The 14,314-nt window shown below is 36.7% G+C and overlaps 1 protein-coding gene across 1 annotated transcript in view; it reads right to left on the bottom strand.

Moving 5' to 3' along the window:
- MALRD1 (MAM and LDL receptor class A domain containing 1) overlaps positions 1 to 14,314 on the bottom strand; it is a 236,134-nt gene that overhangs the window by 218,475 nt on the left and 3,345 nt on the right. Inside the window, exons 2-6 of the mRNA XM_039703707.1 lie at positions 12,852 to 12,992; positions 8,763 to 8,857; positions 8,521 to 8,682; positions 4,300 to 4,393; positions 432 to 575 (exon numbers count right to left, since the gene is read on the bottom strand). Coding sequence (XP_039559641.1) covers positions 432 to 575; positions 4,300 to 4,393; positions 8,521 to 8,682; positions 8,763 to 8,857; positions 12,852 to 12,992 — 636 coding nt within the window. The remainder of the gene's footprint in view (positions 1 to 431; positions 576 to 4,299; positions 4,394 to 8,520; positions 8,683 to 8,762; positions 8,858 to 12,851; positions 12,993 to 14,314) is intronic.

The following is a 14,314-nucleotide window of genomic DNA, read 5'->3' as shown; positions in this document are numbered from 1 at the left end:
GAGTAGTACTACACAAGTCAAACTGCCAAGTATCAAAATCAAAACAAAACAGAAAAACACACACACACAAGGACTGGGGACATAGATGAATTTGATTTGATTTAATTTAATTTCACCAAATTCATGCACAGATCTCATACAAAGAATAAACTGGAGAATAAATCAGTTATTTGTTTATACTGGAATTCTTATGTTAAAATATTTCATGAATACCTGAAAAAAGTAATTAATTCTTACAATAAAATATTTTATGTCTTACCAGAGGAAGTGCTCACGGTGTCATTAAACAGCCAAAACAAAACCTAAGTACAAAATACATACAAGTACTTTTTGTAGTTTTGTTCTGTTTTGACATTGAGGCACCATCTTGCCATAAAAAGCACTATATTCTTCATGACAGCTAGTAATTTTGAGTTAAATTAAACCCCCACCTTCAGTGTTGTTGCTGGAATCCTTCAGGAAGGAACAGGAGGCAATCTTGTGCCCGGCTCGCAGCCGTGCCCCCTGAGCAGGCTCAGCTGGCTGGTCTGAGTGCCACTCACACATGCCAAGCTCAAAAATGGAAATCTGTGGTACTAAAAGACAAAGAAAAAAAAATCACTTCTTACAAAGTCATTCTTTATGAGACTATTCCCCATTAGAAAACTATGCTTGTTAAATTCCTTGGCAACATTTCTGCTTCTTCAAAAGGTTGCTTCAAAAGGCCTGCGTATCTCTGATTGCTGCCCTGTACTTCAGCCTACCATCTTTACATATTCTAAGAAATCATTCCCTCAAGACAGATTATTCTTTCAAAGCAATGGAGTGCTATTTATGTTAGCCAGTCATCACAACCTTCATGAATTCAATTCCACAGAGGGAGTTGCCAGGTAACATAAAAACTGACATGTAATAATAAGAAATTCCTATTTACTTTTCCAGGGGATAGCTACAGAAAAAAATCACTTTTAACTGAGGTTAAACACAGCAACATCTCCACAATGCTTGTAACAGAATACTTCTTCCTAGAGACAGAAAGGTTCTGAATGCATCACCACATATTTTCAAGACCTTTTTCAGGGTACAGCATGCCTGACTAATCCAGCTGCCTTCAGCAATGGTCAGGATTTTAAGCAGGATTGCACTGTGACAATGAAGTTCCACTTTTCAATGTTATTGCAGGGGAGAGGCAATCTCCTGGTTAAGACACATTATTAAATAGCAGTCAGGATATCTCAGGGAAAACATAGAGACTCCTAACTGTATGGAGAAAACAGGTTCAGGTTAGTTTACATGGGTGTTACTGTCTCCTTCATCTGAGAGACATTGTATTATTCACATCATTGACACCTCAGTGAAATGGGCTGTCCAGGCAGCACTGCAAACCTTTCATTTCTTCCTTCTTCTAGTGCTGAATAAATGGGCACTGTTTTTAAACCATGTGTATTGTGTGAGAAAGAGCTTGTCAAAAACTTGTTTCCCATGGAAAATGCAAAATTTCACAAGAGTCTGGAAAAGGTTTGGATTTTTTTTTTATTGGTCAAATTTCAACATGCAAAAAATTTGCAAATTCTTTCAAAAGGAATCAAGACTTTCTTCTAACACTTCTGAGGTACTGTTATAAAACATTTTGAGTAATTCTGTGGGGTTTTTTCTTTAATTGAGGGGTTTGTTTTTTGGTTTTTTTTTTGTTTGTTTGTTTGGGGTTTTTTGTTGTTGTTGTTTTGTTGTTGTTGTTGTTGTTTTCTTTTTTTTTTTTTGTGAAAATATCCATTTTCTAGCTCTTAATGCCACAGCATTAAGACAACTGTCAGACAACAGTAAGATTAGTATTTTGGATTTTCTGACTCCCATCCCTAGATGTAGCAGTTCATCTCAAATACCTGCTTCTGAAATATTAAAGCCTATGTCCTTGCAGGATTAGAATTAGCTAAGGAATTAAGTTCAAGATTTTCTCAGTTGAACTATTCATATTGGATTTTTGTCAAAATTTATACATTATAGTAATACGTAAACAATTACTTCAGTTTTGCTGAAAAAAACCCATATATTTGCAGTGAGGCTTTGTCACTTCTGCATTACAAGTGATTTAAGGAGAACAGAAGCCTCATTCTCCCTTATAGCATTCCACTTTCATGCCTTGGAGCTCTTTTCTTTCATCTCTATATAGAGATCAGGACAGTCTTAGCAGGGTTCTTCACATATATAATTGTTTGGAGGTTGAGAGGGAATTCTGCAGAGCAGCCACTTGGATAAGAAGATGAAGCCTTTGAACAGAAGGTATTCTAAAGGCATAATTAAAGGAGATTTTGCATTATGTGTGTTTCAGAAAACAACTTCATATTTTCTATTTTACAGCCAAAGCTTTTTCTCTGCAGCCCATGCTCAAATGTATGATAAAGAGCTGTGGGGGTTTTGAGTGATAAGAAACTATTTGGCAGCTGTTGAGGAAACTACAAACTGTAAAGTATCTTAAATTGCTATACTGAAGATAGGGTTTTAGTTGCATTTTTTTCAATGCATTAAGATTAGTCTTTAGCAGAACTGGACAACAGACTGAATTTGAGCAGTTTGGAAGAGAGGAGAGGGACAGAAGGGAAGAAAGAACTGAAAGCATAACAAAATTACTTTTATATTTAAACATCAGAGTTTGCATCAAGAAACTCCTGAAAGCACAAAAATTAAAGATATTTTACTCACAACCCTAAAATCATAGCCATGCTAATGAATACAAATGCCCAGGTCATCTCTTTTGTGCATTTGTTCTGGGATTAAAAATTATGAGGAGTACATTAAAAATGCAAGTTTTAACTAGGGATTTCATGAAATTAAAGTGGTTTTCATTAAAAGTCTACTTTTACAGACATTCCAAAAGGACTAAAAAAAAAAATTATTTCAAATTCAACCAACCATTAGTCTGACCTTTTGTTTTAATTACTGGAAAATGTTCAGTAGTAACATTTCTCTTTCAGGGAGAAAATTAAGCTTTTTTGACCCTGTTTTTTTGGCTGCTGTGAGCCATTTAGATGTTACCTAATGAAGTTGACTTCTCATAATGAGGAAACACAGGATAAGAACTTGCTCTTATTAGAATATACCCGAGGCACTTAACAGTGCAGCAGCTCAATCTGTAAGCCACAGCATGGAGTTTAACAGCTGCCATGTAAGGTATTTTTTACACCTGGATTTATAAGATATGGTGAAAACATACACCAGTTTCCTTTTTTAATTCTTCCAAATTTTTGAAACAGTGTTTCGTCTCATAGCTGAGTTTTTTTGGGTTTTGGTTTTTTCTTTAGAAGAACTTTGTTGAAAAACAATGTATTTTTACAAACAGATCTCCCATAGAAACTGGTTAAACAAGTACATGGATTTCTAGAATTATAGAAATCTAAATGTATATGCCTCTTGGCATTATTAAATTAGGGTTTGTATCTTGCTTTTAATGTGATCTGCTTGCAATTGCTTAGCACTCTAACAGATTGATATCCCTGTGCCTCTCTTTTCAACAGCTTTTTCCTACAGGGAAATCTAGAGAGCATTATTTAGGAGTATGGTACACACAAAACCAACCATGTAACCTAGCTTGGTTTGTGTCAAACACTGCTTTTAATATCTCAAGTTAGATTTTAAGTCTAAACCCTCTGTGCCCATGCCAAGAATAAAAGAAAGAAAAACAAAGGAGGTGCTTTGAATCAGAACTGCACTCACCTGAGGATGTGACAGAGGTGCCAGAGGGCAATACTCTTGTGTAATACAGAGCAGCAAGCAACTTAATTTATGCTAGGATGGGTAGCACTCCTTTTCCATGAAAATACAATGGGTTGAAATGGGAAATAGGAAATGTTTTGCCGAAGAATCCCGACATGCAGGGATGGTCTGACTGCAGAGATGACCAGCCTGACATTGCAGCTCTTGGATGTAGCAGAGCAGAACAGCATAACCCCACTGCACAGCTGAGGATCAGGACCTTCTTGCATTTAGAAATTCATGAGTGCCTTGGGAATCTTCTTAGTCAGCTCCAAAGCTTTGCCTGAGCTGGCTGAACATATCAATTCTTCAGCCAAAACCAGTAGATCTTTTTTACCCACTGAGCCCTACATTTATAGTGTATCAGATTTCCTAAAGTATTGTCTTTCTTTGTAATTGTGTTTAGATGTGAAAAGACAGGTGGTTGTTTAGGGAAATGAAAATGAGCCAAATGAAAACACTTACAGAGTTAAAAAAGCCTTTGAATAGCAAAACAATTCTGTTGTCATTTCTCTTCTAATCCAAGGAAAAGACAATGTAAATTGGCTCCTGAAAAACAGATATTCTTACCATGTGCTATAGAACATCCTTCACTAAAGGTAATATCATCAATGGCAACAGTTTCACCTTGTCTCTGGGTCTCCACCATCCCCAAAAAGATAACCTAAAGAGATTAACAGCAAATCAACAAGAAACACAGTTTATCAGTGTCATAGACAAACCAAAAAACTACACAACATATGCGAGTCAAGTCCATGGAGTATCTATTGGAAATATGAGAACTCTAATCACACATTTAACAATTTTGGAGGATTATCATCCTGGCTTTTTGACACACCTGTGGCTTTTTCACCTGAGCACAGATAGGTAGTCCAGTCATCTAACTCAAGATTAAAGTAGAATTTAACAGGAAGGATCGGAAAATCATAATAAAATGCCTTAAAATCTAAGCAAGGATCATGACAGTTAAAGAACAGAACACAAAGGATTTTGTGTTTTATCAAGCCATTATTTCACCAGAGACTGGAAATATGAATATTTTCTGGTTGATTTTAGAATTTCTCAAAAGCATGGAGAAAAGTCAGAGCAAAACCCCATTATTCAGAAGCCTTTCATCACATTTTTAGGCAAAACAAACCTGGAGGAGTACTTGGTTGACAATTTTTCTGCTCTAATGTTACAACAATATTTGGGTTTTTTTCCCCCACCAAAGTTTTCTGGTTGATTTTAGAATTTCTCAAAAGCATGGAGAAAAGTCAGAGCAAAAAAAACCCCCAATATTCAGAAGCCTTTCATCACATTTTTAGGCAAAACAAACCTGGAGGAGTACTTGGTTGACAATTTTTCTGCTCTAATGTTACAACAATATTTGGGTTTTTTTCCCCCACCAAAGTCTTCTATACACAAGAAGTTACAAATATTTTACTTTTCCATCTTAAGGGCAGATTTCAATCCACATTTGTAAATGCACAGACTATTACACATTTTCTGCAGTGGTGTACAAGGGAACTGACTGATCAATCTCAGTCCTTGGGAAAACATAACAACATACTAATCAAAACAACCCAACAAATCAATCTTATTAATAATGTTCCTTAAAATATTCCCTAGCCACCTCTTGGGATGAAACAGTTCCAGGATTTTCCAGGGTCTTGGAGGCACAATCTTCCTAGAGGTACATTCTAGCTCTTATTAAGGAATTCACAGTGTTAGCAATAATTTTTCAAGCATTACCTCGAGAGTTCAGCAACAATATTGTGCATAGTTTAACAGATTGATGCAGAAAACCCATAAATTACCAAGAACTGAATTTTTTTTTTTTGCTGTACAAGATGACACAACTTATCCAATGATATGACCATTATGTTATAAATTGGAATTTTTGAGGGGTGTAATCTTTTGTCTTTTTGTTTGTTCTACTGAACCTGCAGTTGGCTTGCACAAGAATGTCAGCCATATCACATTAAAAATATATTTATGTGAATGAAATGCAGCATCTTGGAAATTTGCTCATTTGATTTGTTTCAGAAAACAGTATTTTGAATTCTTGAATTCTGCTGCAATTATATGTGCAGTTAATGCGTACTTTCATGACATCACCACAAGAAGGACAAATAAGTTCCTAAAACAATATAGTGCACTATTTTAAAATTAGAAACACCAGAATATTATTTAATATCAAGAATTTGGCCAATATTTTACCTTTGCACAGTGATGTTTCATTTTGAACTCAAAATTTAGTTATTAATAACTTCATTTTAAATATATATCTACTTATACCTTGCAGTTAGGGTTTCATAGTCAGATTTTATTATATAATGAGAAAAAGTGATTTAGAAAATGCTAAAGAGGGACTAGCTCACTTTTCTGGAGCAAAAGCAGAGGCTGCTTCAAGTTCATATTTGACCAGAGCACACAAACTCTGTGTGAACCTGTGTTTCCTCAAAACTCATGAACAGTCTCTCACCTTCCCCACTTCCAGAAGATAATATTACTAGATGCTTCCACAAGCTGCTTTTGTGTCTAAAAAAGATTACCCAGGCTTTATCTGGTGCAGATACCCAGCTGACCTTCCCTAAGTTCAGTGCAATAATAACCAAAGTGACTCATGCCCAAGTTTACTCCAGAAAGGAGCCATTCCGTTTTCCTTCTCACACAAAGTCTAGAGCACTTTAGCACACAGGCCAGTAACAAAAAAAATAGTCTTTCTGGCACAATTTACTCATAAGTGCAGTGATATTTATCTATGCAATATCTGTGAGCACCAGATCAAGTGAACATTGCAGCTCCATTAGTGGCATGGAAGGGGCAGTGGGACTGCAGGTGGGATCAAACACGAGCTGGGCTGACTCCACAGCGCAGCCACAGGAGCAGATTGCAGCACAGCAGCAAAGCACAAGGTAAAACAGGAATCAAGAATAAAGACACATGAGCCCCAAGCCTAAACCCTTTTCCTTAATGAAGCCTCTGAGACAGATATTTGTTCTCAGTTAATCAGAGGAAAAGTAGCTTGGAGAAAATAGCATGATACCATTCTCCAAAACTCAGCCAAAACAGATATACTGAGCTTTCTGCTTGTTCAGAAGTTAAACCACTGTCAATCCCTGCATTTCAGACCTCCATAAAATGGAGATTTTTAAATGCCAAACTAAATTCTGTATTCTATACATATAATCCAGACTCTTAATAGTAAGAGACATAAGTGTTAAATAGTTAACATCAAAACGAGCAAAGAAAACAATCAGTGGAGATTCAGAGGTAGATTTTAACTAAAATCTAATTTCAAATGTGTTTTTAAAATTGAAAAAAGTACTAAAGCACCCTATTTCAAAGTGATTTGTACATCCAAATAAAAATTATTCGTCTCCCATCATTTTTTCCCCACAGAAACATTAATAATCAAAACTTTATCTTGAAAAATGCCCTGTAGGCTTGTCATATAAAACAACAAGAGCAAAAGGGCAAGTGAATTGTATGACAGTGATATCTTGCAAGTTGTCACTGGAGCAAAATGTGCAAACAGAAGAAAATTTGCTCAGCTTCAGACTCTAGGTTTTGTGAGGTTCTGAGCTGTGTTTCTCAAGTCAATTGTAATGATTATTGCAGCAAGTTTGACACCAGCCTCTTTAAAACTGGACTCTGCCCGTCAGTTCACTTGATAGAGGCCAAAGGATAACCAGGTTTGCAAGCAATAATCTAATTAGTATTGGACCTAACAATTCAGAGAAAGTAGATGACATATTATATTAACCATTCTCAGACTCAGTCAGTTTTCCACGTAATACAAATTATGAAAAAATAAATCTAGAAGGGAGACCTTCCAATACAACCTCAGATTGCTATACATGCACTCTTATCAGGTAGAGGTAAGTTACTGATCAATAACAACATTGATACTTGTGTTGAGTTGGGTACAGGTATTTTGCAATATACATTCTCAGAAGAGTTGAGTAGGCCAGTATTACTTCAAAAATCAAGATCCTGTTGGATGCTTTAGCACAATATGGAAGCCAAGTAATTATGTTACTCATTTGGTTTATGGAAACGAGGTTGATCTGCCATGCCTTCAGGTTTGCATGCTAAGCAACTTCGCAGTAGCTGCTGTAGCAGAAAAGGCCTCTCATTTTCTTCTCTGCTCCCCACTTTCTCTCCAGTATTATGCATAGCAGTGGGTGTACATCACCCACAATATTATAGCCCTAAGTTACATTTACTGTGCTAATATTTTTTTGTAAATGCACATGCAAAAACATTTAAATAGCCTATGATATTTGCATTGCTTTTCAGTACCTTTGAGCAAAATTAAACCATTTGCATGTGTTCTGTGACAAAGGCTCAAAGCTGCAATTAATAGTTAAATACAGTGTTTGTAACCTGCAGTACCCCTGTAAAACAGTATCTCATAGTATAGAATGCAGTTTCCTATATAAATGAATCCTTGAGTTTATCAGTCCAGCTGGACCAAGGCTAAGAGAATGCTGTATTGAAAGTTAAGAACCCAAGTACTTCACCTCTATGGGCTGGTAGATAATTTACGGCTTAGTTGGAATGTTTTATTTAAGACACATGCACAGTTTACACAAAGTTGGGTGTCAGTTTTAACACCATTAAGAGTTAAGACAAGCTGTACTTGTTCATGCAAACTGTGATTGCAAAATGGCTTTTTTCTCGTTTACCTCATGATAGTGCCTTCTTTTCAATTACAAAATATTTAATGCTGACCTATTAAAAAGACCCACCATTTACAAACCATTTAAGAAGTGTCCTTTACAGTAACCTCAATTGACTAACCTGAAACTTTTTGGTGCTATTGATTGTAATGGTATTTATGTTCCACTGATTTCGTAGTTCTCCTGAAACTTGCCAAATATTTGTAACAGTATCTTCAGAGAGCTTTTGAAACCCCACCATTAATGTTCTGCTCATTTGACTGATCCAATAATGGAATCTAATCTAGGAAAAAAAGAAGATATGATTATTCCAGGGAAATACTATGGCAAACAGTGTAATACAAAGAATGTGCACCAAAATACCTGGCAAAGGTGTTCTTCATCAGTTGGAAGGAAAACACTTGTCCTTAAAGCTGCAGAAGAGGATTGCATTTCAGAGGACAATGAGAGGAAATAAGCTATTGAAACGAATAAAAATAGAAAACTTAGAAGTCAGGAAAAAAACCAACAATAATACAAGGAGAGCAATATGCACAGGTATAAATTAATAACTAAAAAGCCAACTGGAATTGTTTCCCCAGAAAAGATTAATAGCACTTGTAGCCATTGTGATCCAAGCTTTTTTCAATGTTCAATATGTCATGGTATTGCTCCATGTTTCAGCTAAAATTTTAAGTAGGATTCCAAAATGTTTCATGTCGTGATGTCTTGAATACTCAGCATTTTGGGACAAAGAGAAACTAATGTTGATTCAAAGTCTTTAAGCTCCAATGATTGAGTACATATCATATTTTATACCCAAACGTCCAACTGCTGCAAACAATACACATTGTCATGACAGTTCAGGTCTTTGAGGAGATGGTGGAACATGGGAGAGAAGACTGTGGTGTTTTTATAGGTTGAAATCTGGTGGTGTCTGGGTACTGGCTGCTTGGAAAATTGCCTTGAGAGAAAGATGTGGTGCCCCTGTATATTCCCAATATAAAAAGTTGGCTTAGTAATTTCAAAGCTCCCATTAAAGATACCATTATTTTTCATTTACAAAACAAGTCCTTGCTTCACTTGAAAGTGTAACAGTTCAAGAGGAGTCAATGAACTATGGTTGTTGCCATGCCCTTTGACCAATGATGTCTCTTCCTGGCAATATTGTTTCGGATCTTATGACAGATGGAAGGCAACCACACCATTTCAGGATATCAAATATTGCAAGTTAAAATTTGGCTCTTCCTGAACACAAACATTTCAGAGATGTTAGATGCTAAGGATACAAGATGAAAAATAAAGAATAGAAAAAGACTCGATCCATTTTTAATTATTTTTCTTCCTTTCTCTTCTCTTTCCCTTCCCAAACTCCAAACAATGCCAAGTAACTTGTCCTCTGACATTAACATGCTAATGAAGGGAGGAAGATGAAGGAGAAAAAAGGCCAAGCAGGACTAAAGAAAAAAAAGTCCTAAAAATAAGTATTAGTACATTCACCAAATATCAGAGGATAGATCAAACATCTAACTACTTAATTTATTAAGCTATCCACCATGACCTTTCATCCTTGTGTGGAACTGGGAAGCCCCTGATGAAGCAGCACCAGCCCAGCTCAGGGCAATCCCCCACAGAGGTGCATTTTGCAGCCTGCTACCAGGGCAGTGGCCATGCTGCCCCCAGGTTTTAGACCTTTCCTGACTGCTCAGGCAGCACTTTCAAAGCCTGCCAGCTGCAAGGGTACTGCTCCTACCCACAGCAGATGGCTTGGTGTCTCTGTCCCTGACTCCAATCTGTTCCATTGGATGTTATCTTCCATGAAATTTTGAAATTTTTTTCTTTTAGTTCTCTAAAGATTAATGTGTCTAAGAGTAAAAAAATTATTTTTCACCTGCCACAGGAATTTTAAGTTTTACACAGATAGGGAAGAAATGCTAATTTTAAGAAATTCTTTGAACAGTCATTTCACATTACACCTTTGCATAGAGAATAGTTTCATCTAGAAAAATCAGGTTATGGACTTTTTTTGGGGTTCTTTTGAAGTGGTTGTCGCTGTTTTGTTCAATTACTTTTTCAGTGAAAAAAAAGATCCACGAGAGACAGACCTAATAAATATTTTGGGTTCTGGTAAATGATTACATAAATCTTCAAAGGAGTTAAATTTACCAAGGGATCTTTGCTTTTCTGCTAATGTGTGTGTTTTATCCTGATGGCAGGAAGTCTTCCTTTTAACACTCTACCACAGAGCATACTCTGCTCAGTTGTCACGATAGAGAATCATTTCTGGGTTTTAAGCAGGAACCAACATAAAACTGATTACATAGTCTGTCAAGTCACCAGCAGTGGGAAAACTCTACTCACTGCCATAAGACAGATATTTCCTAGGCAATTAGAATCAGCATTTAGAAAATGAAAGTGCAGTTTAGACATTCTCCAGGAAGAAAAATAGAAGCAAATTAATACAATGCATGTAAATCTCCTCAGCTATTCAGTTCACTGATCTGAGTACACAGCCTCTCAGAAAGCTGAATAGCTACAAGTATTTGAGCTTCCTGCTACCTGAACAAAATAACTTAGATTAACATGACCACTGCACAATTCGGACCTGGCAGATACAACAGCGACTGAAGGGCCAAAACAAGCAAATGTGAACAATACAGGTGACTGAACAGTTTGCTTCATCTGCAAGAAATACTTCAGTTGATGATTCTCAATCTGTTTCTGGCTTTGGCTGTCTGTATAAGCTACCTTTTTCCTTCACCATTTTTTAAAAGATTATTAGTGCATCTTTCTGGCATTTGCTGCATCCTGATGTGGTGTGTACTACCAATCATGCACAAATTCTAGAAACTTCAACTACAGCAAGACTGCTGCCTGGCTAACCTATCTTGATTCTAGCCAAGAGTTTGCTATATTTGAATTTCATGATACTTTTGGGGTACCACGAAATTAAAATACAGCAAACTTTTACTTTTTTACTTTTCTTAATGTGGTTTTTAATGAGAAAAGCTTTATTATTTTAAACCATTTCACAACTTGCATACTTGAAATAAAGCTTGTGTTAATGAAAACGATTTGGTAGCTGCTCACATTTTTGTGCTAACATTGGTTTAAATTAACACTTATTTAAGAGCAATCTTGTTTTTGGAAGAATAATACACATAGCAGGATGAGATACACACAAGGCAAAAACTGAAGTTGCTAAAAGCACATCAGGTATATAAAATTTCTTAATTGCAAAGTATCATGAGAATTGTTCACTGTGAAAAAGGAACTTGCAGGAAAACCTAGAATGTGGGTTTTGGTTGCTGTTTTCTTCAATAAAAAAATTAAATTTGATTTTCATTTTAATGTACTGATTTCTAAGCAAGTTTTCTATACATTCACCTCGTAACCACCAATTTATACTCATTGTTATTGGGAACTACTACCTATTTGGTGGCTTATGCAATGTGTAGGAGATGCTACTTTAGAACAGTGCAGATTTCCACACTCCCAGATCATCACAGTTTGGGAATGGGCTGTAAAGCACATGGGCTAATCACAACACTTGCATCCCAAATAGGATTCTCTTCTTGTACATGTTCCAGCATTGCATGCCTGCCTTCAGGTGCCCACCATGAGGGCTTCCAAAGCACTGCTTGTGGCCAGGAGGGATGAGAGGGGGTGGGCGGAGGTGAAGGGGCAGAGAGTAACAGAAAATATAGAGAAAATAACTAAAGAGCTTTTGTATTACAGTATGTATCACAGAAGGAAAAACAAGGTTAATTTGGCCATAGGACAAGTATAAACTTTTGTCTGAGGAATTACTCCTCAGAGAAAAGGAATTAGTTGAGAGACACTCTTCAAGGTAAACTAGAATTATAGGACAAGTATAAACTTTTGTCTGAGGAATTACTCCTCAGAGAAAGGGAATTACTTAGTTGAGAGACACTCTTCAAGGTAAAGTAGAATTGTGAGAAGATTTAGAAAGAAGCTGGCTCAAAAACAGACTATCAAAGCTTATCCTGTCTCCAAATACAGTATCCTCTTCTCTCAAAATATCTGGAGTAGTAATATTAGCCACAGATGATAGATACACACATTCCAGGCATTTACCAGTCCAAGAAAGCATTAAAACACGTCTCAAATTTTCTAAACTTTGCAATCATCAAGACTGTATTTATCACCTAATATCTCCAAAACAAGTAAAGATCACTCTGGAAGGTAAACACATTTTTTGAAACTGATTACTTTCTCCTCTATGATAACAAGATTTTTTTACTGAAATACTGGTTTTCTCCTCCCCTTTCCCTCTGGAATTCTGGGTTATTGTAATTAAAATCACCTTAAAACAAAGACACAAGTTCTCAGAAAACATGAGGCAGAATATAATTGAACTATCAAGAAATTACCAGGATTTAGTAAATTAAATAGAAAACTACGTAATTTGTAGGACTTCATGGTTTTCCAAAAGCACATGAGGAGTCTTACCACTCTCATTCCCATTGTGGTCAGAGTATGGTGGTCCCATCCCAGATTGACCATTTCTTCTTATCCAGCCAGGCTGTAAATTGAATTCAGGAAGAACTTTGCATGGATTGTTTTCAAAATCACAGTTGTTCCAGGAGGAATCTGGATTGAAGCAAACAAACAGAAAATTGAAATCTTAAAAACAGAAGCAAAAGGATACTTTTTTCACCATCCCTTGCTGTTTAGTTGACATACAGAAACACTCTGAACAGTGTTTCTGGAAAAAAAAGTGAGAAACACCAGAATGTTTAAATCCTGAACAAAGAAAAACAGTGCAGTAGAAGAGAGACGACTGAGAATGAACATTGGGAAAAAAAAACCCAAATAATCAACCAAGTCCTTCCTTCACCAAACCAAATCCAAACTCATCCATTTATATTTAATTACTGTAATATATGCTGTTTTCATCACAACTATATGTATAGTTACCTTTCTGTAGAAAAATCTCCAAGCTAGTATAGTTTATATGCAAAGATTGTTCTTAAAATATACTGCAGCTCTAAGGTGAAGAATTTGTCAAATTCTTGCATAGAAAAACAAAAAATTAACACCAGGATGTAATCAGAAAGCAAAATTTGCTTGGGTTGTTTTTTTTCATTCTACATAATTCAAACAAGAGACACAATGAACCCTCAGAATGGCATAGTGTCCCCACTAGCCTTTCCTCTTTCTTCTAGTACATGTTACAATGTGGTGAGGAAGGAGCATTTTCCCCCTGCCAGGTTCCCCTGTAGAGCAGTGGAGGATGGAAAAGGGAGGCAGAACACCCTTCTGGCACCAAACCCAGTTTGGTGTATGAGTTCATTCAGGCAGTTTGAGGTAGGTATGGGACCAGATCAATAACTGTGTACTGGGCTGGAGGGACAGATGTTGGTTTTTGCACAGGTGTCCAACAGCCCTTTATGTATCACATCCAAGCTGAATGGAAGTGCCTGGATGTGCTTGACAGGCTGGACAGCCCCATTCCTTGAAGCACTTCTTGTAGTGGTGGAAGGGTTTAATTAAAAAGAATTCTAAGTAGATGCGGCTGTAAAGAACAAACTTATTGCAACCCCAGCCCAAGCAGAGTGGCCAGTACATGGCACTGCCTCCAGATTTTGTGTCCTATGTGTTAATTCTCAGTTCCCCTGCCCTGTGTCTTACACAGCATGGGAAGGTGGATAAGACCCTGCCTTCTGATTGGGACTATGGTTAGACACAGGAGCTACAATGTCTTCACACTCCCTCTCCAGCTGGTGCCCACTCCAGGGCCCTCATAATGCTTCTGGTCAAGTCTGCATTATCATAATTCACTGTTCATTTTAAATAAAGTTGCAACTGCAGCATTGCAGAACACTATGATATTCAATTTCATTACTTTCGTATTCATATCAGTTTTCTGCAACAATTACAAGGTGAAGGGAAAATAGAAATAATTCACACGA

Source organism: Passer montanus, unplaced genomic scaffold (assembly GCF_014805655.1).
Source record: "Passer montanus isolate IOZ18808 unplaced genomic scaffold, ASM1480565v1 scaffold10, whole genome shotgun sequence".
Taxonomy (NCBI): domain Eukaryota; kingdom Metazoa; phylum Chordata; class Aves; order Passeriformes; family Passeridae; genus Passer; species Passer montanus.
The sequence above is the reverse complement of the archived record's forward strand: the minus strand, read 5'-3'. Positions and strand labels throughout refer to the sequence as shown.